This window comes from Procambarus clarkii, chromosome 24 (assembly GCF_040958095.1).
Source record: "Procambarus clarkii isolate CNS0578487 chromosome 24, FALCON_Pclarkii_2.0, whole genome shotgun sequence".
NCBI classification, from domain to species: Eukaryota; Metazoa; Arthropoda; class Malacostraca; order Decapoda; family Cambaridae; genus Procambarus; species Procambarus clarkii.
The window spans coordinates 41,993,169-42,020,151 of NC_091173.1; the positions used below are offsets into that span (position 1 = coordinate 41,993,169).

The 26,983-nt window shown below is 44.1% G+C and overlaps 1 protein-coding gene across 1 annotated transcript in view; it reads left to right on the forward strand.

Annotated features, from left to right (window-relative positions):
• LOC138368047 (uncharacterized) overlaps nucleotides 1-26,983 on the forward strand; it is a 42,463-nt gene that overhangs the window by 10,351 nt on the left and 5,129 nt on the right. The window contains exons 2-5 of the mRNA XM_069330345.1: nucleotides 9,991-10,133; nucleotides 11,182-11,272; nucleotides 14,203-14,315; nucleotides 16,127-16,261. Of these exons, the coding sequence (XP_069186446.1) occupies nucleotides 9,991-10,133; nucleotides 11,182-11,272; nucleotides 14,203-14,315; nucleotides 16,127-16,261 (482 nt within the window). The remainder of the gene's footprint in view (nucleotides 1-9,990; nucleotides 10,134-11,181; nucleotides 11,273-14,202; nucleotides 14,316-16,126; nucleotides 16,262-26,983) is intronic.

Below are 26,983 nucleotides of genomic sequence, written 5' to 3' on the forward strand. Positions count from 1 at the left end.
GAGGATAAGTGATCAGACAATAGCAGATTTTACTCGTCAGAAGACGAATTTTTGCAACAGATGGTTAAAGTCACTTTCAGTCACTGACTTTGATGCTCTAAAGAATCTTCTTATAATGGAAGAAGTATTGTCATGTCTCCCAGACCAGTTGTCTACTTTTATGGCAGAACAAAAGAATGTAACAGACATTTATGAGCTGTCAAAGCTCGCGGATGAGCATGAGTTGTTGACTAAGGCCCAGTTTACGGCCACTTCACCTAAGTCTAGTCGTAGAGTAAATTATAATGCTCCCCGAACTCCTTATCAGAATCCATCCCGTCCTAGTGCTCCAGTTACTCCCATGAGCTCTTCTCTTACAAAACCTAACCCTGCTACTTCCTTGTCAGGAATGTCAAATAATAATAAGGTTATTTCTAAACCTACAGTTGGTTCTACCAATGTGTCCACTGTAAGGTCTTGTTCCCATTGTAAGAGAAAAGGCCATGGAATTAATTCATGTTTTATATTGCACCCTGAGTTACGACCAACTGGTCTCATTTATTGCAGAGGTGTGCAAAATAAACTTACTAATAAACATGTAACTGTAAACCCCAATTGGGTGAAACAGTATTCACCATATATGTCTTCAGGTGAAGTTTTGTGTATTAATGGGAAGTGGAAGCCAGTGGTTGTTCTTCGTGATACAGGTGCTTCCTAAACCATAATTTCATCCAGTATTCTTTCTGATGTTGAAAAGAAAGAGACAGGAAAGTTTGTTGTTCTTCAGAGTGTTGCAGGATGTAAAACTGTACCTCTAATAGACATTAATTTCAGATCCACCATTACACCAAGTTTATGCACTGTGGGTGTTAGTACACAGTTGCCCATCCCAGGTGTGGATGTTATATTGGGTAATGATGTGGCCATAAATCATGTTGTGGGTGAGATTGATCCCCGTTTGTGTAAACAGCCAGTTGCAGACCATGTTTATAGTGCCTGTGCTGAAGTTAGTTCTATGAATGAACCTGTTGTAGAAGATGGTTTTGTCCATTCTACCTGTGCTGATGTCAGTACTAATATAAATCCAGTTGTCAGTTCTGATGTTACTCAAGCATTTGTTCCAGTAACCAGTACCCCTTCAGTGGAGAAGTGGGATGTGGTTGTTCCAGATTCCTGTGTGGCCGACCTAGTTGTTGAGAGTAAGCCTGATACTATGACTCTGCTTTATTCCAATAAATTGGGAAAGGATGTCCATGTACCATTGTCTTGCCCGCTCACTACGAACGTTGTGCCAGGAGTTGAGAGAAACTTAAAAGCCACGACTCTGTATTCCAGCCAAGTGAATGGTTTAGGACAAGATGTCGGGTTGGCAGAAGTATTCCCGCTCACTCCAAGTTTCGAATCAGTTGTCGAGAGTAAGTCTGTTGTAGAGGCCCCGCCTCACCCTAGTCAAGGTGATAGTATAGGGGAGGAGGTCAAACTACCTGTTACTTGCCCGCTCGTTTCAGATTCCCTTCATTTAAGTGCTTTGAGTAGAACTGACCCTAAGATTTCAGAGAGAAGCAAGGAGACAGTCTGTACTGTAGATCCAGTTTTGGAGAGTGTGGGAAAGCAGCCAGAGGATCAGCTTCTGTTGAGTAGATGGAGACCCATTGAGCCTCCCTCTTCAGTTGTCTGTGAGGATGTGACCCAGCTTGGTAGTGATATTATTGATTGTGAGCAGACAGTACTCCAAGCAGCTCCAGAAGTCATGGGAGGAAATTTTGGTAAAATCATTGAGAGTGGTAAGGTAGCATTTGGATCTAAGTTGCGGAGTTGTGATTCTTATTCTATGTGGAGTAAGTATTTCTCATTGTGTACATTGAGTCAGAGTGTGTGTAGGATGTTGAAATCTACTTTTATTCTGCAGCCATTTTCTTGTGAAGTAATGGACTGTGGGACATCTTTGTCAAGCCTTGTGGTTGAGCAGAGAGAGTTTACTCAAGTAGGTTGTGCATCCAGTTCTGAGGAAGTGGTGAGTTATGCTAGAGCAGTGTCTCTATATTCAGATCCAGTTAATTTTGATGCACGAGTGATAAAAGTGTATGTTCCACTCAAGTGTGGTGTTGACTTTCAGAGTCATATTGGAGTTGACTTTCAGAGTCATATTGTGGGTGAAGGATTAAATCATACTGGGGAGCAGATGTTTGAGGCTCCAGGTGTGTATTTCAAGTTGGGGGATAAGGTTATCCTACCTAGAGTTAATCATTGTGAAGGGTTTCAGATTGTCCTTGGGTGTTTCCCAGGTAATCTGCTGTTCATCTTCAAGATGTTAAGACCCTTAAACCTCTTGGTTGATTGGTTGTCATCAGACGTAAATCACTTGGGAAGTGAGGGTGAGGGTTGTAAAGTTTTCGGCATGTTTTATTTAGTCTCTTGGAAGACTAGACGGTTGATGAACGTGTGTGTTGTGTTCAAGTTCACCATCAGGGGGTGTGAACTTGTCTTCGGAGTTATGATTGAGATATGGTGCCTAGGCATATGCCTGTTTTCTTTCACTGATCGTTATGACAGAGTTATGAGGCAATTGATTTCTGTGTTTCTTATGGATCATCTGAGTCAGTTCGATCAGGTAGTCTTTGCACTTATCTTGGGTTGTATTTCTTGGTTTGAAGGTCAAAGGTTTGCTAAGTCGGTGTCTTGTGTTTCGGAAGGTTCTATGAATGGGAAAGTTTTATACATAATTGTGAGGTTTAATGCTAATTTCTCTAATTTTAGTATCCATTGGGCGAGAGTATGTGTTCCACAGAGGATCAAGAGTGATGAAGAGCAGATGTCTGTGTCAGAGCATACCCAGGAGAAGTCCCAAATCTACTCAACATCCAGTCAGCTTCAATTAAGCAGTTCAGCTCCAGAAAAGGGGAGAAATGGAAAATGGAGTCTGTCTTGGAAAACTTCACCATGTGGAAAAGGGATCACATGGAAATATGGGACTGATCTTAGAGAAATAGTAGAAACAAATGAAAAGCTAAATTGCCGTGATAACTGTGTGAAAGCAGCTACCTTTATTGATAATTCTATTCATGCTACTAATGATACTGTTGTAGATAGGAGTGTGAAATATGATCTGAAACAAAGTGAAATAAATGAGATAGTACCTTGGAGAGATAAATTTGCATACTCCAGTGACACATATGTAGAACATAGTCATAAGACTGAAATTTCTGAGTTTCCTGTAAGACTATATTTGGAGTGTTTTCATTTTTGTCCAGAAATGTGTTCTAATTACTTTTACATGTTTGGTGTAATCAATACCATAAATCTCAAGTGTCATACATTTTACTTTGAAAAAATGCCATTGATCTTCAATCTATTGCATTTTTTTTCTTGGAGGTGGAAGTGTTACGTACTCCTAGCAGAATACGTATATAAATTTAAAACAACTTGTTTTATTCTATTATATCATTGCCTGTATATGTACACACATTGTGTTTTTGGTAAATTATCATGTGGTGTGGCAGCGTCAGTGGAGACAGGAGCGCGGTTGCTTTGCACACGTCTAGTACCTGTTAGATTCGGGAAAGCTGGACCTGTTCAGTTTGGGAGTTCCAGATGTCACTTTTATTAAGTGTATATAAGTATTTATTTACTGTAATTAAACAGGTGGCATTATACTTATATATTTTGTAAGTAACTATTATCTGTAATTTGCATGCTTGTGTGTTTTGAGAACAAGTGGTTGTTCAATTAGTTTTAAATATTAAAAAGTCCTTAGTTTCCATCCCTCATCCTGGGATGAGGCAGACGGGAGAGAAATTGTGGGTGGCGACGGAGCGAGAGTTCAGTAGCTTCGGGGGACCAGGAAGAGTAACATGTGGGAGATAAGTCTGTTTACTTCTTGTTGTGCCATATTTTATTATACTATATTAGGAGAAGGACAATACCTTTTGTTTGTTGTATAAGTTAACTTGACCATCTGTGTTTTTATATTATACTGTCTTGAATATATATCTATATAATATTTTGTATCTATTCTTCAGTCCTAAAGGAAGATTTTTATTTATGTGCTCATTACTTATCAAGGGGTTATACTGGTGACCCGCTCTTGAGAACAGCAGTTTTCTCGTATCCCTAGACGTAATTAAAGCTTGGCTGCTGTAGGGTCACGAGCCGTAACGAACGATAGGTAACACTGACACACACCACACGCATACTGACACACCACACATGCTGACACACACCACACATACTGACACACCACACATGCTGACACACACCGCACATACTGACACACCACACACATACTGACACACCACACACATGCTGACACACCACACACACACTGACACACCACACACATACTGACACACCAGACACATACTGACACACCACACATGCTGACACACACCGCACATACTGACACACCACACACATACTGACACACCACACACATGCTGACACACCACACACATACTGACACACCGCACACATACTGACACACCACACATGCTGACACACCACACACATACTGACACACCACACACATACTGACACACACCACACACATACTGACACACCACACACATACTGACACACCACACACATAATGACACACACCACACACATACTGACACACAACTCACATACTGACACACACCACACATACTGACACACACCACACACATACTGACACACACCACACACATACTGACACACCACACACATACTGACACACACCACACACATACTGACACACCACGCATGCTGACACACACAACACATACTGACACACACCACACACATACTGACACACCACACACATACTGACACACACCACTCACATACTGACACACCACACACATACTGACACACACCACACACATACTGACACACCACACACATACTGACACACCACACACATACTGACACACACCAATCACATACTGACACACAACACACATACTGACACACACCACACATACTGACACACACCACACACATACTGACACACAACACACATACTGACACACAACACACATACTGACACACACCACACATACTGACACACACCACACACATACTGACACACACCACACACATACTAACTCACACTACACATGCTGACACACCACACACATACTGACACACACCACACATACTGACACACACCACACACATACTGACACACCACACACATGCTGACTCACTACACACATGCTGACACACCACACACATACTGACACACCACACACATACTGACTCACCACACACATGCTGACACACCACACACATACTGACACACACCACACACATACTGACACACCACACACATACTGACACACCACATATGCTGACACACACCGCACATACTGACACACCACACACATACTGACACACCACACATGCTGACACACACCGCACATACTGACACACCACACACATACTGACACACCACACATGCTGACACACACCGCACATACTGACACACCACACATGCTGACACACACCGCACATACTGACACACCACACACATACTGACACACCACACACTGACACACCACACACATGCTGACACACCACACACATACTGACACACCACACACATACTGACACACCACACACATGCTGACACATGTTGGGGTTTCACCTCTCTTCTCTCTAGTCTGGGGTGAGCAATAGTTATGCTCAAGGTAACTCATTGTAGCCCTGCGGGTCTTCACTCGATCCTCACGGCGCCACTGCACGCCAGGAGAGTCTCCCAGTCAATCTTAACGGCCTCTTATTAAGAAAGAGTGAGAACACGACTCGTTCACATCGACTGTCGTGTGCCCTCCCCAACAATAGGGCTCTACGGTTATCCACAAGATCGCCAACTGGTGTTTTAGGTGGCCAGTAACACTATCAGTGGACTGGTGTATTCAGTGGTAGCCTTGGCAAGGTCACACTCAAAGATCAGGAATCAGGCAGGTACTTATTGTTATCACTATGTTTACCAGTATAATATAGCCACAAGATCAATGGAGGGGATGATAAAAACACAAAGAGAGTTTTGTATTTTACTTAAAATGTATGAAAGATGTCACAAGGCCACACAATAATCGATAAATCAACTGATCCTGACTCGGCCGGTAATTCCCACGGATATTATGCGATCACTAGAGGGCAACATTCTCCCCTCCTCATCAAGTGTCAAGAACAGCTGATCGCAATGGTCTCTCCGCGCGAACTTTGCTTGTTTTCTAGATTCACGCGCGCTGTTTCTTTAAACTTTCCAATATTACTAGAAACTCGCACACTCGATATTGGCTAAATAAACCGGATTACTCAGTTACACTGTACTCAGGCTCAAACAGTCTTTTCTACAATCAATGCTATAATGATTCACTGTAATGGCTTTACATTGTTCTTCACTCAACCATATATTATGAAATATTAACACTGGAGTTTTCAGTACTTTCTCTCGTGGGCGATAACGCAATAATTCACTGTACTCACAAACGATTATTCACTGAATGAACATAGACATATATATGGTATATAAATCAATCATCAATACATGGTAAATAAATAGTTTCTGGGCACATAGCCTAACCTCCAAATACTGGCATAATATTATTTATAATTTACCACTATATGTTCATATCAAAAATCTATAGAAAGATATACACAACACAGTAAATTTATCACTGGTTCCTGGTGCCTGTACACACCAATAATCAACATGAATATTACAAGTACTCTTGATAGTACTGTCTAGCACACTGGTGCTTTATCGTGACATGGGTGAGACTTGCTCACGACATATAAAATCCTCAGGCTAGATAATATAGCTGAATAACATTGCTAACTAAAGGGGAATGGGGAGGGAACTAGAAACACCTACTTCACCCTATCCTCCGATGAGAGTCGAGATGTAGCTCCTGGTCCTCGTGTCGGGAACGCCCCCACACTACACGTCGTCGTGTCCTACCAGAGCCTCTCGTCGTCCCACCGTTTAGCGCGTCGTCTCCGTGCCTCCTCACTGCAGGTCCGTCCTCCTTCTTGACTTCTTGAAGGTTGGAGTCGGTCTCCTGGCCGTCGTCTTCTCCCAGCAACGGCTGTCGCCTACGTCTCAGCTACAGTCGTCCGGTTTCCCCAAATAGTCCTCTCTTCCTCAGCTACCCAGTGGCTCTGTCTGCCACTACGCTGTCACGAACTGGTGAATCGCCACAGACGTCACTGCACGGCTTCACTGCTTCTTGCACAGCACCTGACTGGAGCACTTGTTGCTCAAATAACCGTCAATTCCCTCTTCTGGTTCAACACATGAACTAGGGAAGATTTCTCAGAGTACTGGCGGACTTCAGGTGACGCGTAAATCCACGGGAGCGGGAACAACTGTCCTACTGACAGGACCAACCGTCGCACGTCCGACCTCTATGACGTGTCGTGTCTGACTGCTGGCGCCAGCTCGGCGCGCTGGCCGGACCCCCTTCCTTCGTGACGTCACTTTCGCTACGGGAAGTTTTCGTTGGCTCCCGGTGCCACATTGCTGTCGGTGACCAATCCGGTGCCACTGACGTCACACGGTTTTGGCGGGAGATCAGGGAGGCCAGCGCCATCTTGGCTCCCTAAAGGGCCTAAACCACAGGCCAAAACATTACTATTTCACAAATTTCTCGGCTCTCCGAGAACACTTCACTCTCTCCCATATATCAAAGTGTAGCCTGCAACGTAGAGAACGCTTGGGAAAAGTAGACATGACTCTTACTGCAGGCGTGGGAGAATTATAAAGGGGGGGAACACCGTCACACACACCACACACATACTGACACACCACACACATACTGACACACACCACACACATACTGACACACACCACACACATACTGACACACCACACATGCTGACACACACCGCACATACTGACACACCACACACATACTGACACACCACACACATGCTGACACACCACACACATACTGACACACCACACACATACTGACACACACCACACACATACTGACACACACCACACACATACTGACACACCACACATGCTGACACACCCTGCACATACTGAAACACCACACACATGCTGACACACCACACACATACTGACAGACCACACACATACTGACACACCACACATGCTGACACACACCGCACATACTGACACACCACACACATGCTGACACACACCACACACATACTGACACACACCACACACATACTGACACACCACACATGCTGACACACACCACACATACTGACACACCACACATGCTGACACACACCGCACATACTGACACACCACACACATACTGACACACCACACACATGCTGACACACCACACACATACTGACACACCACACACATACTGACACACCACACATGCTGACACACACCGCACATACTGACACACCACACACATACTGACACACCACACATGCTGACGCACACCGCACATACTGACACACCACACACATACTGACACACCACACACATACTGACACACCACACATGCTGACACACACCGCACATACTGACACACCACACACATACTGACACACCACACACATACTGACACACCACACACATGCTGACACACCACACACATACTGACACACCACACACATACTGACACACACCACACACATACTGACACACACCACACACATACTGACACACCACACATGCTGACACACACCGCACATACTGACACACCACACACATGCTGACACACCACACACATACTGACACACCACACACATACTGACACACCACACATGCTGACACACACCACACATACTGACACACCACACACATACTGACACACCACACATGCTGACACACACCGCACATACTGACACACCACACACATACTGACACACCACACATGCTGACACACACCGCACATTCTGACACACCACACACATACTGACACACCACACACATGCTGACACACCACACACATACTGACACACCGCACACATACTGACACACCACACATGCTGACACACCACACACATACTGACACACCACACACATACTGACACACCACACACATACTGACACACACCACACATACTGACACACCACACATGCTGACACACACCGCACCAACTGACACACCACACACATACTGACACACCACACACATGCTGACACACCACACACATACTGACACACCACACACATACTGACACACACCACACACATACTGACACACCACACACATACTGACACACCACACACATGCTGACACACACCACACACATACTGACACACCACACATGCTGACACACACCACACATACTGACACACCACACATGCTGACACACACCGCACCAACTGACACACCACACACATACTGACACACCACACACATGCTGACACACCACACACATACTGACACACCACACACATACTGACACACACCACATGCTGACACACACCACACATACTGACACACACCAAACACATACTGACACACACCACACATACTGACACACACCAAACACATACTGACACACCACACATACTGACACACACCACACACATGCTGACACACACCACATGCTGACACACACCACACATACTGACACACACCAAACACATACTGACACACACCACACATACTGACACACACCAAACACATACTGACACACCACACATACTGACACACACCACACACATGCTGACACACACCAAACACTTACTGACACACCACACATGCTGACACACACCACACATACAGACACACACCAAACACATACTGACACACCACACATACTGACACACACCACACACATGCTGACACACACTAAACACATACTGTCACACCAAACACATACTGACACACCACACATGCTGACACACACCACACATACTGACACACACCAAACACATACTGACACACCACACATACTGACACACACCACACACATGCTGACACACACTAAACACATACTGTCACACCAAACACATACTGACACACCACACACCTCAACATAAAGCATACAGAGAGTAATGTGTGCCTGGTTCAACAGCCTACCTGACGGCGCTGGTGGGGGTCGAGCAGCAGGAGGTGTGGCTGGGGATGCAGTACATGGGAGAGTTCATATGGGTGGACCAGACCTCCGTCTCCTACACCAACTGGGCCTCGGGGGAACCCAACGGAGGACCAGACTGGGTGAGTCGACCACCATCCTCATTTCGTATCATATTGTTTCGAATATATATATATATATATATATATATATATATATATATATATATATATATATATATATATATATATATATATATATATATATATATATATATATATTATTCCCTCTTTCTGTCCGCTTTAGAATATTGTTCCACAAAGATATTGTTTTTTTATATGTAAAAATTGTCAGCCCCTTGGCCCTTCCTGGATCATTATCAAGGGATGAGAGGAGATGCCATTCACCCCTTGCTTGACGGGTGATCACCAACCCGGGAGACGCAACAGCTCTGCCACAACGACCTGATTGATCACGTCGCCCGGCGCCTAAACAAAAGTTAAATCACGACTTGATTATACGATTAGTGGTGTAATCTGGGTGGTAGTAAAGCTTACCCGCTTCGATAATGGTCCGGGACGACCCGAGACGTCGACTATTCTTGCAGTTTCAGAACTGTGGGTTTAGTGTCTACAATATGACGGGTTAATACATGCGTAGAGTGAGTGTAATGACCTCTCAGAGGGACATTACACGTCTTCATTATTGACCACACCTTCATCTGTCGCTTCAAATGTACTTTGTTTTGTGATTTATAAAAGTCATTTACATTTAAATGCAAATTAGGGTTTCAAGCACCTTCAGCTCCTGGGAGGCTCTCCTTGAGCTCCTGGGAGACTCTCCTTGGGCTCCTGGGAGACTCTCCTTCAGCTCCTAGAAGACTCTCCTTCAGCTCCTGAGAGACTCTCCTTGACCTCCTGGGAGACTCTCCTTCAGCTCCTAGAAGACTCTCCTTCAGCTCCTGAGAGACTCTCCTTGACCTCCTGGGAGACTCTCCTTCAGCTCCTAGAAGACTCTCCTTCAGCTCCTGAGAGACTCTCCTTGACCTCCTGAGAGGCTCTCCTAGAGCTCCTGAGTGACTCTCCTTGGGCTTCTGGGACATCTATGGTTATAGTCACATCATCATTATTGTTGTGGCTGTAATATAGCAGAAGACGAAGGCGACTTTCCCTGATCCTGCCTGTGTTGCAGAACCTGTGTGTGGACGTCTCCCCTGCAACAGGCCGCTGGAATGATGTCTCCTGCTCCGACCTCTATGGTTATGTCTGCATGATGAAGCAAGGTAGGTCTCTCACATGTATCATGATGAAGTAAGGTAGGTCTCTCACATGTATCATGATGAAGCAAGGTAGGTCTCTCACATGTATCATGATGAAGCAAGGTAGGTCTCTCACATGTATCATGATGAAGCAAGGTAGGTCTCTCACATGTATCATGATGAAGCAAGGTAGGTCTCTCACATGTATCATGATGAAGCAAGGTAGGTCTCTCACATGTATCATGATGAAGCAAGGTAGGTCTCTCACATGTATCATGATGAAGCAAGGTAGGTCTCTCACATGTATCATGATGAAGCAAGGTAGGTCTCTCACATGTATCATGATGAAGCAAGGTAGGTCTCTCACATGTATCATGATGAAGCAAGGTAGGTCTCTCACATGTATCATGATGAAGCAAGGTAGGTCTCTCACATGTATCATGATGAAGCAAGGTAGGTCTCTCACATGTATCATGATGAAGCAAGGTAGGTCTCTCACATGTATCATGATGAAGCAAGGTAGGTCTCTCACATGTATCATGATGAAGCAAGGTAGGTCTCTCACATGTATCATGATGAAGCAAGGTAGGTCTCTCACATGTATCATGATGAAGCAAGGTAGGTCTCTCACATGTATCATGATGAAGCAAGGTAGGTCTCTCACATGTATCATGATGAAGCAAGGTAGGTCTCTCACATGTATCATGATGAAGCAAGGTAGGTCTCTCACATGTATCATGATGAAGCAAGGTAGGTCTCTCACATGTATCATGATGAAGCAAGGTAGGTCTCTCACATGTATCATGATGAAGCAAGGTAGGTCTCTCACATGTATCATGATGAAGCATGGTAGGTCTCTCACATGTATCATGATGAAGCAAGGTAGGTCTCTCACATGTATCATGATGAAGCAAGGTAGGTCTCTCACATGTATCATGATGAAGCAAGGTAGGTCTCTCACATGTATCATGATGAAGCATGGTAGGTCTCTCACATGTATCATGATGAAGCAAGGTAGGTCTCTCACATGTATCATGATGAAGCAAGGTAGGTCTCTCACATGTATCATGATGAAGCAAGGTAGGTCTCCCACATGTATCATGATGAAGCAAGGTAGGTCTCTCACATGTATCATGATGAAGCATGGTAGGTCTCTCACATGTATCATGATAAAGCAAGGTAAATCTCTCACATGTATGATGAGGAAGCGAGGTAACTCTCTCATATGTATCATGCAAGTTTGCTTTAACGTTATTGTATTTATTTCTTGAACACTTGTGCGTTCTCTATCGCTGTAAGAAACTTATCGTTACAGGCAGTAGCTGATAATTAGAATGGTTTCTCCTCGTCGATGTTCATCCCAGCCAAGATACAGCAACGTTATTGGGTGTAAATTGACCGGGAATAATAGTTACTCCTGCCATTAACTATGGCAGAAACCGGTTTCTTTGCTGAACCAACTTTTTTTCAAAAAAACGCACATGTTTTCTCTAATGTAGCTGAAGCTATGACTTTCCTTGTTCATGTGCACTTGTGCTGACTAATGTAACCCAAACAATGACCTTCCATGTTGCTGTGCACTTGTGCTCACTAATGTAACCCAAACAATGACCTTCCATGTTGCTGTGCACGTGTGCTGACTAATGTAACCCAAACAATGACCTTCCATGTTGCTGTGCACGTGTGCTGACTAATGTAACCCAAACAATGACCTTCCATGTTACTGTGCACGTGTGCTGACTAATGTAACCCAAACAATGACCTTCCATGTTGCTGTGCACGTGTGCTGACTAATGTAACCCAAACAATGACCTTCCATGTTGCTGTGCACGTGTGCTGACTAATGTAACCCAAACAATGACCTTCCATGTTGCTGTGCACTTGTGCTCACTAATGTAACCCAAACAATGACCTTCCATGTTGCTGTGCACGTGTGCTGACTAATGTAACCCAAACAATGACCTTCCATGTTGCTGTGCACGTGTGCTGACTAATGTAACCCAAACAATGACCTTCAATGTTGCTGTGCACTTGTGCTGACTAATGTAACCCAAACAATGACCTTCCATGTTGCTGTGCACGTGTGCTGACTAATGTAACCCAAACAATGACCTTCCATGTTGCTGTGCACGTGTGCTGACTAATGTAACCCAAACAATGACCTTCCATGTTGCTGTGCACTTGTGCTCACTAATGTAACCCAAACAATGACCTTCCATGTTGCTGTGCACTTGTGCTCACTAATGTAACCCAAACAATGACCTTCCATGTTGCTGTGCACGTGTGCTGACTAATGTAACCCAAACAATGACCTTCCATGTTGCTGTGCACTTGTGCTCACTAATGTAACCCAAACAATGACCTTCCATGTTGCTGTGACCTTCCCGTGTGCTCACTAATGTAATGCGAACTGTCATACTCTGTTGAATCTGTCTCAATTGATCCCTGTTGATCAATTGATCTAAATTAATCACGTGTTTCCTGTTGCTTTAGTAAGTTTAATCGCCCAACTTTACGAAGTACAAGGAAAGTATTGATGTGCGAGATATCCGGACCAACATTGCAATGTAAATCTTGTTATCATTAAAATAGGTGAAACGTCACTTTATGATATATATATGATGCAATCATCAGGACACATATGAGGAACTTTGACAAGCCCCCGGCTTCCTGTCTTCGTCGAGGCCACTAGAGATATAGTGGCCCTCAGGTAAAGTTGTGTAAATAAGTGGCGTTCCACGTGCAATCTGTTATTCAGCAAGTCCACTACGGGCTCACCATAGCCCGTGCAACTTGCAACTTTTTGTTCCAAGAAGCTGATTCTAAAACAACAACAACACCAGTTTCTACAGTAATATTCAAGTTTTACTAATTCTATGGTAGTTGTCTCTTCAGCATTTACAATAATGAATGAAGAGCCATGGTTGAAGAGAATGACGAAGTTCTCTTAACAGACCCGAGCCTGGATGACCACCACCCGCCCCCGGCCTGCACCTCCCCCTACGACCAGTACATCGCCTACAACGACGGCTGCTACAGACCCTCCAACGTTACTAAGTCCTGGCAGGTGGGTACTTTCTCCATTTTCTGTCGTATGGAAGATGCTCAAATATGATATTTTGATTATTAGAAATTTAAAACAATTAAAACGGCTCAGTTTAGGAGTTTTGTAACCACAAGATCAACTCAATGAATACGTTTGCTAAGTTTCCCTAACTTGACTCTGGTGTTCCATAGAGTATTAAATTTAACATTCTTGTTATTTCATTGATTTATTATTTTATAAATGCAATAATTACTGTGAGAATATTAGTACGAACTGTAAGGAGGATTCTAGCCTATCCTCTGGGTTCGAATCCTAAGCAAACGCCTTCATCCAATATATCGTGACATTGTGAAAAGCATTGGAACGTGGGAGTCAAAATAATCTTCCAGAGTACCTACAAACTTCCACTGAAGACTAATCAGGGTTTCACACAATGACCTTCCATGTTGCTTGTAGCCATCCACTCTGGCATGTAGTCCAGGAATTCTACCTCCTTCGCTTCTCTTCAAATTCACAAATAAATCACATTAACCCTGATTTCACTTGATTAACCCTAATGAGGTGAAACGCTGATTAGGCTTCAGTGGACGCCTCGCGAACCCTCGTTGATTCAGTTGAATCCCAGGTTGCAATGTTTTCGCCCATGTCGTGGTGTAGTGGTTTAAGGCGTGTGCTTGGGAGCACACGTTCAAAGCCTACTCACGGCTCCTGTTGATTTTCCATTGATACTTCACGTTAATATTTCTTTATGCATCGCCATTCAGTATCTTTTACATTTACATGGCTGGTTTTCACATTTTTAAAAGAGCATTTTGATTTCACATTCTTGCCAGTCTTTCTCTCCCCCCCCCCCCCTTGTTCTCGAGAATTTTTTCGAACTTTATTTGGAACTGAAGTAATGTGTTGGCATTAACGGATTCGGCGGGTAGGTAGTTCCATGGGTTTAATCCCTATGGGTGAAAACAAAAACATCTGTTTCTGTCCTACATTGTGTCTTGAAGAACTTGAAGCTGTTGTCCCTTGTAGGTGTTACATTTGACCTTTTAAAGAAGTGGTCTGGATTAATATCCTCCAACTTATGAAGCATTTTAAAGGTTTTAATAAGATCCGCCGTCCAGCCTGGTTTGCAGTGTTGTTAGTCCTGTGGCCCTCATAGGTTCCTGAGGAGTTTATGTCAGGGGTCTTAGCAGGTTTGAAATCTAAACCATATTTCAACCTCTGAATACTTTCTCTGAGCCATGTCTTAAATAATATCTATGAGATAATCCACAACTGTAGAGATACTATGGTAGGACTGGCAAGACTTCCAATATTTGATCTCAAAACAAGTGATTGTTGTATTATAACCAAGCGTGTTTGTCCATCCGTTCCTGCTATACCATCGGCTGTCGTTTTCCTTATCCTGGGCATATTTATGAACTATTTCATCTTAGTGATCTTGAAGTTGTTCCTTATACACCAATAAAAGGTAGACATATGACATTGGTGCTTAGAGAAGAAGTTGATGGTGACAGGAACAGCAAGTAAATCATTTACACATTGTAGTGAACAGCAAACACATACATTATATGTAATAAAACATTTACAGAGGAATTAATGATGATTACAGTTTCGAGAGAAATACCATTAATTGGAGAGAACGTTAAACATCTCTTTTCTAACGAGTAAAATGTACACTGTGGGATGAAGGAAAGGGAACTATCAGGGGAAAAGCTCCAAGCCATCACGACTATATAGCGAACTCGAACAGAGACGGCTGATGTCTAACATAAAATTGTACTAATATTAATAATAATTCTAAATCAAATATTTATATATCTAATGTGTTTCAGGAAGCAGAGTCGACTTGTGTGAATGAAGGAGCTCACTTGGCCTCAGTCCATGACCTCGCTGAGGACGCCTTCATGTGGGTCCTGGCTCAAGAGATCTCTGTTGATGACGCATGGATCGGTTTCAATAATTTACAGGTACTGTACTTTTGTTTGAGTCCACCCTGTTATTGATTCAAGTTTCAATGAGCAAAAACTTGTGTGTCCTCTTGTCATATTTCAGTCCAGCATTATATTTATAAATAACAAATAATAAATAAATAAATAAATTTTGGCCATCGTCTTTTGTACGGTCACTGATGGTCGATAGGTTAAGGTACCATGTACACCAGTTAAATTGTGCTCCTGGCGGTCTGGGTTCGAGTCACTTCTGGGGTGTGGCGTTTTCATTCTCATGTATGCTTGGGGGACCATTTAAGCTTGTTTGCATTTGTGTTGCTCACGTGGTCCCACAAAGTGAGGTGATTCTATGAAATAACTATGCCCAAGATTACCATCAAGTGCCGTCGGGACGGTGGGGAAAATAGCCTCAGCTACCATCGTCTTTTGTACGGTCACAGTTGGTTGAGTGCTTAAGGTACCATGTACACCAGTTGAATAGTGCGCCTGGTTGTCTGGGTTCTGTCACTTTTAGGGTGTGGAGTTTGCAGTAAGATATATAATATGTGTGTATATCACGAAAGTAAACACGTGATTAAAAATGTGACAATGTCAGACCACGGAGGAAAAATGAAACAGGAATTTCCTTAAGTACTTTCGTATATTAATACATCTTCAGAAGGAGTGATTTTACAGATCGAGTGATGGTTATAAATAGGCAGGAGAGAATGGTGAAGTGAGGTGAGGTACAATACGTGGACAGCGCAGACGGCCCATTGGCCCATCAGATGCAGCCAATTGGCCCATCTGATACAGCACACATACACAGGCACAATACATAGATAATTATAGCAATAAAATGGTAAATATATACAATTAATTAGTGAGACAAATGCGTTCCAATGATCCTACTTAAATCGCCCTTTAACTGATCTATTAAAAATGGATCTAAGTTATATAGACCACTGCTAATATTCAAATTACTTTCTTTTGTGATCTGTATCAAAGCAGATTCAATTATGTTTCTGTTATAGGTGCTTTTACAATTTGTTATTGAAGAAGCACTCTCCCAATCAATTTGGTGAGCATTTTCTGACAAATGAACAAACAAAGCATTAGACAATTGGCCATGTCTTACAGAGTATTTATGTTGCGATATTCTACATTTTAAATCTTTAGATGTTTGGCCAACATAGAACTTATTACATTCTTTACAAGGTATTTTATAAATAACACAATTATCACTACGAGGGCTGTTCCTAACTAATAGCTTACCAACAGTGTTTTCGTAGCTAAACATTACATCTATATTAAAAAGTTTCAAGGCCTTGACAATATTCTCAAACCCAGAGAAATATGGTAAACATAACACATTCTTTGGGCGAATCCTTTCACTGCATACATTATTATAATATGTACGACGTGCTTTGTTACGGCAAACTTCCAAAAAATTCAGTGGGTAACAAAGCTTAAGACCAATCGAATCAATATTCTTAAACTCATCGTCTAAGAATTCTGGACTCACAACTCGAAGAGCTCTTAGATACATTGAAGAGAAAATTGACTTTTTCACATTGTATCTATGCCCTGAAAAATAATGAACATAAGATAAATTATTCGTAGGTTTTCTGTAAACACTAAACTTTAATGAAGAGTCTTCCCTATGAATAAGCACATCTAAGAATGGCAAACATTTATCAATTTCAGTCTCCATAGTAAATTTTATGGAGGTGACTTGGTCATTAAGTTTGGCTACAAATTCGTCTGTGTTGACATCTGAAGGCCAAATACACAAGATATCATCAACATATCTAAACCATGGAATGATTCCAGGAGTTATTTTTGAAACAAATTTCTTTTCGAAGAATTCCATGTACAAGTTTGAAAGCAATGGCGATAGAGGATTCCCCATTGCCATTCCAAAAGTCTGTAAATAATACTCATTATTAAAGGTAAATTTACATTCTATAATGCACAACTTAACAAGACATTCCCCAAGGGTGTGTGGCATTCCCCAAGGGTGTGAGGCAGCGGCTCATGCAGCTAGAGCCTACATTGCCAACATTACGGATGAAAAAGCCCTGATAAAGCTGGACTTCAAAAATGCTTTCAATCTGGTTAGAAGGGATGCAGTACTCAGTGCAGTTCATCGCCTTTTTCCTTCCCTCTACCCGTTTGTAAACTCATGCTATAGCAAGAATCTAACTCTGCTTTTTGGAGAACATGAAATTGAATCACAAGAAGGTGTCCAACAGGGTGACCCCCTTGCTCCTTTTCTTTTCTGCCTAGTTATCAAGGAAGTCACCGATAACCTGTCCAGTGAGCTCAACATTTGGTTTTTGGACGATGGTACTCTAGCCGGCTCCCCAGCCTCACTCTTGGACGACATAAGAATAATTCAGGAGCAAGGAGCAAGCCTAGGCCTCACTCTGAACCCTTCCAAGTGCGAAATAACCTCCACCAACCAGCACATAATAGAGCAAATAAAGGTTGTTTTGCCTGACATTCATACAACCAACCCTGAGGACAGCACACTCCTAGGTGCTCCTCTTGGAAGGAATGCCATCGACGGGGTCCTTGGTAAGAAGATCACTGACCTGAAGAGGATGAACGAGAGGATTGAAGACATCGATGCTCATGATGCACTTTACCTCATCACCAGATGCTTGTCCCTCCCCAGGCTGACCTACTTTCTAAGATGTTCGCCATCTTTCAACAATATTAAATTAGAAGAGTATGACAGCTTGCTGAAATCAACACTAGAAAAAGCCCTCAATCTTTCCCTCAGCGACTCACAGTGGAAACAGGCCTCCCTTCCTGTCAGACTCGGGGGCCTTGGCGTGCGCACAGCAACACAAATTGCTGTACCAGCGTTCCTGTCCTCTTCAGTGGGGTCTGACAACTTGGTGAAGGAAATCCTACCTGAGCACCTAGTTCAACAGGCAGGGGTACATGATCCCAGCTTCACAGACTGCACAACCAAATGGGTCCCTCTCGCAGGACCAGCACCCCAACCACCGCCTTCTGAAGCCCATAAGCAATCCAGCTGGGATCGCCCCATTGCCGACCAAGAAGCTGCGACTTTGCTAGAAGCTGCGACAACACCACATGACACTGCCTGACTTAGAGCTGTAGCAGCTCCCCATGCAGGTGATTTCCTATTAGCAACCCCAATGTCAGCAACCAGCACCCGTCTCACACCGCAGGCCCTCCGAATTGCCGTGGCTCTCCGCCTCGCTGCCCCAATCCACACCGAATACAGGTGTATTTGCGGCAAGGCAGAGGCCGACAGGTACGGACGGCATGGCCGTCAATATTGTAACTTTTTTTGTGTAATGACATTTTCAAATAAAGTTATATATATATATATATATATATATATAACTTGTGACGGTAACGCGTTGGTGTTCGGCTGTTTAAGGCTAGGGGTATGGCCTCGTCACATAGTTATAAAAAAAAATAGAAAAAACTGGAACTTCGTCTGTGGTAAGGTAAGGAGAAGACACACAAAACACAAGTAAACTTTAACAATGAAATTTTAATTACGTTAATTAAATCAAAACATGAATAAAATGCACAAACAAATTCTTATAATAAAATCAATCAAAATAATAAGAATAATTAAATGACACAATGAAAAGTTACGTTAAGGCAAAATAACAAGAAGTGCAATACCAAAGTAAATGGGAGATGCTGGAATATTGGCTTTAAGCCACCACTTCTCTCAGTACACGCTAGCGTCTAGCCGGGAGTAGTGGTGACAACGAGAGCACTGAACATTCTGAGGTAGGAGGTTGGGGCGACCCCAGACATCAAGTAGTATGGGGGGGCGAGTGCAAGTGCAGCCAGACCGGCGACCAATCAGCGGAGCCGGTAGCGATCAACATGTAGTTTGGTGGTTTGAGTCCGAACAGGTGGCTGACTGCATACGTTTTGCTCACCCTGGCAAGCCTTGCTGGTGTTGTTGTTGTTGTTGGACATGTCTTCCATAGTCGTTTTATATAATTTCGACGACGTAATTATGGAGGGAAGAGCAGGCTCAATCTCTTGAAGGAGATTATCGTCACAACTCTCCCCCGAAGCCTGCGGTTCTGGAAGAAGTACGTCGTTATGTGGTGGAGTAATGGATGGAGTCGCTTCTACTTCATAAACTCTGGAGAGGGCATCGGCTATGGTGTTGTCAGACTCTTGGTATAGCGTGTCTCCAGGTTGAATTTCTGCAGGTAGCAAGCCCATAGTAGAAGACGTTGAGATGAGAAGTGGGCGTGCTGCAGGAGGTGTAGGGTGGTGTGGTCCGTGTTGATGGTGGACCGAGCACTTTTCAGGGGTGGAGTGAAGTGCTGAAGCTTCAGGATGAGGAAGAGTAGTTCCTTGCCAATTGTTCCGTCGTTCCTTGTAGCAGGAGTCGCTGACAGGTGTATTCTTCTCGCCTCGTTGCTGCATCACGACACCACCATCGTCGGTACCATTGGCGTCGACATGGAGGATGAAGGGCTTATCTGACGAGGTGAGAGTGGAATTAGAAGAGGGCAAAGGAGCACGATTATTATCCTGAAAGCATTTGGGAAGATCATTAAGGATTTCGGAATTAGAAAGCGCTGACTCCTTGTCAGTGCTTTCGGGAGGAGAAGCTGGGAAGGTCTCACTGTGGATGTAGGGTTCTGTGAATGTGGAATAGTTAGTCAAGACAGTGGGAGGAGTACCATTATATTGCTTCAGGAGGTTGACGTGGCACAGCTGGGTCTTCCGCCGCCTATCTGGAGTCTCTATGACGTAAGTGTTGTTGCTTCTGCACTCTTTGACGCAGTAGGGTCCTGAAAATCGGTTTTGTAAAGGTGAACCTGGGATTGGGAAATAGGCAAGGACGAAGTCTCCCGGCTTGAATTTTCTTACTTTGCTGGTCTGGTCGTAATGAGTCTTCATTCTCACCTGGGCTTTCAATAGATTATCATGGGCAAAGCGGTGGACTCTTTCTAGAATGTGTTGAAGGTTTTGAAGAAACTGGGGCACATTCTGATGCTCACTGAAGGTGGCATCTCTGAGAGAGTCTTTGAAAGCCTTAAGGGGAGTACGGCACTTACGGCCGTAGAGCATCTCATAAGGAGATACTCCTAGGGACTCATTGGGGAGACTTCTGAAAATACACATTATTAGGTCAATATGCTTATCCAAATCCTTTGAGGTTTCACTACAAAACTTTTTCAAGAGTGCTTTGATGGTCTGATGACTACGTTCAAGAGAACCCTGTGAAGCAGGATGATAGGGGCTGGACAATACCTGTTTGATGTTGAACTCCTCCAGTGTCCTTTTGAAGAGATCACTGGTGAAGTTGGTGCCACAGTCACTTTGAATCTCCCTGGGAAATCCGTATTGAGTGAAGATCTTCAATAGATGTTTTATAACCGTAGCAGCCGTGATGTTCTTCACTGGAACTGCTATGGGAAATCTGGTGGTAGGACACAGGATGGTTAGGATGTAGGCGTTACCTGAACTGGTCCGAGGTAAAGGACCAACACAGTCTATTATGAGTCTGTGGAAAGGTTCCGCAGGCACCTGTATGGGAATCAGTGGTGCTCTGGGAATGCAGACGTTCGGTTTGCCTGCCATCTGACATGTATGACACTGTTTTACGTACTGTTTGACGTTATTTACCATACCTGGCCAGTAGTAGTCTTGACGAATCCCATGGTAAGTCTTGTTGAAGCCGTAGTGGGAGAATGCTCCGTGGGCCAGGTGTAGAATAGTGGGCCGCAGGCTGGTGGGAATCACAAGTTGTTCGATGTTGGCCCAATCGTCCTCCTCCTTCAGTTTACTGGGTCTATATCTGCGGTAGAGCAAGTCGTTCTCTAGGAAGAACCCAGGAATACTGTCGGGTTGAGTCTCAGCCTGGAAAAACAATGGTGTTAAAGTAAGATCTTCCCTCTGCAACTTACGGAACTCCAACTTGGTCAGATGCGGGGGGAGTTTCTGAGGGTCTTGAGGGACAGCGGTAGCAGTAGAGTCAGCTGGCTGTGGACGTGCGGCTTGTGCACGGGTGGTCACGAGAACCGGAGGAGAAACTTCATCACTCTCTTGAACCTCTGCTGGAACATACTCAAGAATAGGGTTTATTGGCACAGAGTTACACACCTGGGGTTTGTCCATGACGATCAGGTTGGTCGGTTGCAGGTCTTCTGCCAAGTCGTTGCCTAGGAGAAGTTGCACTCCAGGCATGGGAAAAGGCTTTTCCCTGACGGCGACTTGGACTTCCCCGTTCACGTAGGGACAATCCAGGTGGACTCTGGCGAGAGGGTATGGAGTGGTAGCAGTGAGGTCAGTGATGAAGACTGTTTCCCCGGTGTAGACTATGTTGGGCACAGCCGACTTCAAGATGATCGATTGTAGAGCCGCTGTGTCCCTCAAGATCTTCAATTTGAAACGTCCCTCCGGATTTGAACCGTTGGCAGAGACAGTTCCAGTATACAGGTGGTTACTGAAAAGAGAAAGATCATTAACATCAACACCAACATTCATCACAGGCTTACCGGACTTAGGAGGAGTTGGTTTGGGTCGTTGTTGGTCAGTGGTTCCCTTGTATTGAGACTTACCACACTTGTCTATGGTATGTCCATAGAGTCTACAATACTTGCAGTACAGTTGTGAACCAGCTTGATCGGGGCTCACCTTCTCGTAACTGTACCACGACTTCTTACTGGAGGATGGTTCGGGTGTCAGTCGGTGGATGAGGCTGTAAGTGTCAGCCGACTTAGCACACTTCAGGTAGTCGGTTTCTTCTTTATCTGCTAAGTAGAGGCGGACAGGAGGTGGCACACGTCTCAAGAATTCTTCAACAAGCATCAGGTTGACGAGTTCTGTAAAAGTAGAGACATGTGCTGCTTCCAGCCATTTCATGAAATACCTCCGTTTCGTGTTAGCAAACTCGAGGAAGGTAGTGGTACTTGCCTTCAGGTGGTCACGGAATTTCCTTCTATAACTTTCTGTGGAAAGTAGGTAGGCGTCCAACACTGCTTGTTTCAGAGTGTAGTAGTCATTCTCAGACGCCAAAGTACTGAGTGTGAATGCAGCTCTACCTGTAAGATGGACTCTGAGAAGTGTGGCCCATTGGTCGACAGGCCAACTGAGTTGATTAGCAAGGGTTTCAAAGGTGGTGAAAAACACATCAACTTCTGCTTCTACAAAGGATGGCATTAACTTACTTGCATGCGATATATTAAAACTGACGGGAAGATTGGCAGTAGCTTGCTGGCGTTGAGTGAAGTGTGAAGTTTCCAAGGCGATTTCGCGTTGACGACACTCTAGAGCCAGAGTCGCTTGTTGCTTGTCATGTTCGCGTTGTATTTCCAACTCGCGTTGTTTGGTTTCAAGCTGTACTCGTTCACGTTCACGGAGAAATGCGACCTCACGTTCGTGTTCTTCTCTCCTCAAAGCAGCCTCGCGTTCTTGTTCTTCCCTCCGTATGGCAGCTGTTCGTTCTTCAATCTTTGCCAGTTCTAGTTTGAGTTTCAGCGTTGCCAAGTCAGGTTTATCTGCAATATAGTAAGTTTCATGAGTTTCAGAGTCTATCTTACCTTGCTCTAAATAGTAATCCAGCAACAGGTTGTGTAGGTCATTTTTGTTGGCTTGGTAGGGCACTTCTAGTTGATACTCATGTGCAAGAGTTTGTAATTCAGTCCTCTTGGCACGACTTAAAGTCCCTATTTCACCTGCTGGATTTGCACGGAAAGTTTGGAGACGAAACATGGTGAAATTAGCAAATAAAGGTACACGAATATTCAATAGTGAAATGTCAGAAACAGGACAACGTGGCAACTGGTACCTATCCTGTGTGATCTTTAACAATTAACGTTAAGTGAAAGATATTAAATGATTAAATTAAATCAAGGGCGCAGGAAATCTTGTACCCGGTACTCATGTAAGAGAATAAGGGCAAGAAAATCCTACTAACAAATGAAACAAAGTTTCGAAAACAAATGAAACAGTTAAATGCTTCAAAAGTAAAATTGGTAGTCCAAGGATGTAGGCATACCTTGCCAAGTCTCTATAGGACATAAAGCAAGTTTTTCCCACTGAATTTAATATGATACTTACAGAATTAGCGAACTTTTGTGCTCTGAAAAAATAAGCTAATTCCCTACCGTTGTATGTATCATCATCTCTGACTGACGTGTAGGGGTGCGAGGTGTCAACTTGTGACGAGAACTGCTGCTGAGGTCCCAATTCAGCAACTAAAGTTCGAGCTAGAGGAACTATGGCCCTCTTTGTCCTCCTACAGTCAGATTGCAGAAGATTGGGTACTCTTGACCCGGGGCAGACCACAGTACCAGGGTACCAATATGATGATCTGTCAGAATGAGAAATATTCAAGGGACATAGATGGTAAACACGAGTAATAACACGGAGGGAGAGATGACCAATTAAGAGTATGACTGCGGCCTACAGTCACCACGTAATCCAAAGTTGTCTCACCTTCACTATATGTTACTCTCGTAATGCACAATACACCGCACCTTATAAAAAATGAAACTGAATATGAAAAATAGTAAAGCTACGTTAACAAAGTTAAATACGCTTACCATAAATTACCACTTGGCACCAGTACCTGAGTGAAGCTCCTAGGACAGGCCCCCATATAACTTGTGACGGTAACGCGTTGGTGTTCGGCTGTTTAAGGCTAGGGGTATGGCCTCGTCACATAGTTATAAAAAAAAAATAGAAAAAACTGGAACTTCGTCTGTGGTAAGGTAAGGAGAAGACACACAAAACACAAGTAAACTTTAACAATGAAATTTTAATTACGTTAATTAAATCAAAACATGAATAAAATGCACAAACAAATTCTTATAATAAAATCAATCAAAATAATAAGAATAATTAAATGACACAATGAAAAGTTACGTTAAGGCAAAATAACAAGAAGTGCAATACCAAAGTAAATGGGAGATGCTGGAATATTGGCTTTAAGCCACCACTTCTCTCAGTACACGCTAGCGTCTAGCCGGGAGTAGTGGTGACAACGAGAGCACTGAACATTCTGAGGTAGGAGGTTGGGGCGACCCCAGACATCAAGTAGTATGGGGGGGCGAGTGCAAGTGCAGCCAGACCGGCGACCAATCAGCGGAGCCGGTAGCGATCAACATGTAGTTTGGTGGTTTGAGTCCGAACAGGTGGCTGACTGCATACGTTTTGCTCACCCTGGCAAGCCTTGCTGGTGTTGTTGTTGTTGTTGGACATGTCTTCCATAGTCGTTTTATATAATTTCGACGACGTAATTATGGAGGGAAGAGCAGGCTCAATCTCTTGAAGGAGATTATCGTCACAATATATATATATATATATATATATATATATATATATATATATATATATATATATATATATATATTGTGACGATAATCTCTTTCAAGAGAGATTGGGCCTGCTCTTCCCTTCATAAGTACACAAGATAATATAGAAGATACGTCCAGCAAGTATCGCCAAACGTTTTGCCCAGAGAGCAAATCGTACCCAGCACACAGTGACACCTGCTAGCTACCACCGCCGTAACCAGGAAACTGCTCATCCTTTGCCTGCCTGTCGCTGATTGGCTGGTGTCCCGTCGCACCTGCCCTCCGCCCTCCACCACAAGTGGAGGGATTTGGCTGCTTCCCTGTAGGTGGCAGCGCCACCTGGTTGTGCAACACTGAGGTTAATGTAGGTGTTAGCCAGGGTTGATACGCACGTGTAGTCCCATACCAACTGCTTGCCAGTCTTCCAGGGGTTCACTGTGATACCATCCGGGCGACCAATAAGAGCATCAGAGTTACGGGGCGTTAGGTAACGGAGCTCTCTTTCAGCGGGGCATCCAGCTGTGGTGAGGCTCCTCTTGATGATGTCGTTAACTTCACTGTGCCTCGAGTGCCATCCCCCTGTGCTTTGGCAGAGTAGGCCATGGTGGCCGTACCTGTCAGCCACCACCTCGCCGCAAATACACCTATATCTGGTGTGGATTGGGGCAGCAAGGCGGAGGGCCACAGCAATTCGGAGGGCGTGTGGTGTGAGACGCGTGCCAGTTGCCGACATTGGGGTTGCTAACAGGAAATTCCCTGCATGTGGTGCTGCTACTGCTGTGAGGCGAGCAATGTCGTGTTGTGTTGTTGCAGCACCCAGGCACTCTGCAGCAACTTGGTCTACAATGGGGCCATCCCAGCTGGATTGCTTGTGGGCTTTTGGGGATGGTGGTTGAGGTGATGGGCCTGCACGAGAGGCCCACTCTGTGGAACAGCGTGTAAAATTGGGATCATGTACACCTGCCAGCTGATGTAAGTGGGCAGGTAGAATTTCCTTCACAAGGTTGTCGGATGCTGATAAGGAGGACAGGAAGGCTGGAACAGCGATTTGCGTTGCTGTTCGAACTCCGAGGCCCCCAAGTCTTACGGGAAGAGAGGCTTGTTTCCACTGTAGGTCATTAAGAGAGAGGTTAAGGGCTTTTTCTAGCATTGATTTCAGTAACCGGTCATACTCCCTTAGTTTTTGGCTACTGTAAGATGGTGAACACCTCAGAAAGTAGGTTAACCTGGGGAGGGACAGACATCTGGTGATGAGGTAGAGTGCATCATGAGCATCAATATCCTCAATCCTCCCATCCATCCTCTTGAGGTCGGCGATTTTCTTATCAAGGACCTCATCGATGGCTTTCAACCCCAGGGGAGCTCCTAGGAGTGTGCTGTCTTCAGGTTTAGTTTTATGGATATTTGGCAGAAAACCCTCTATTCTCTCTACGAT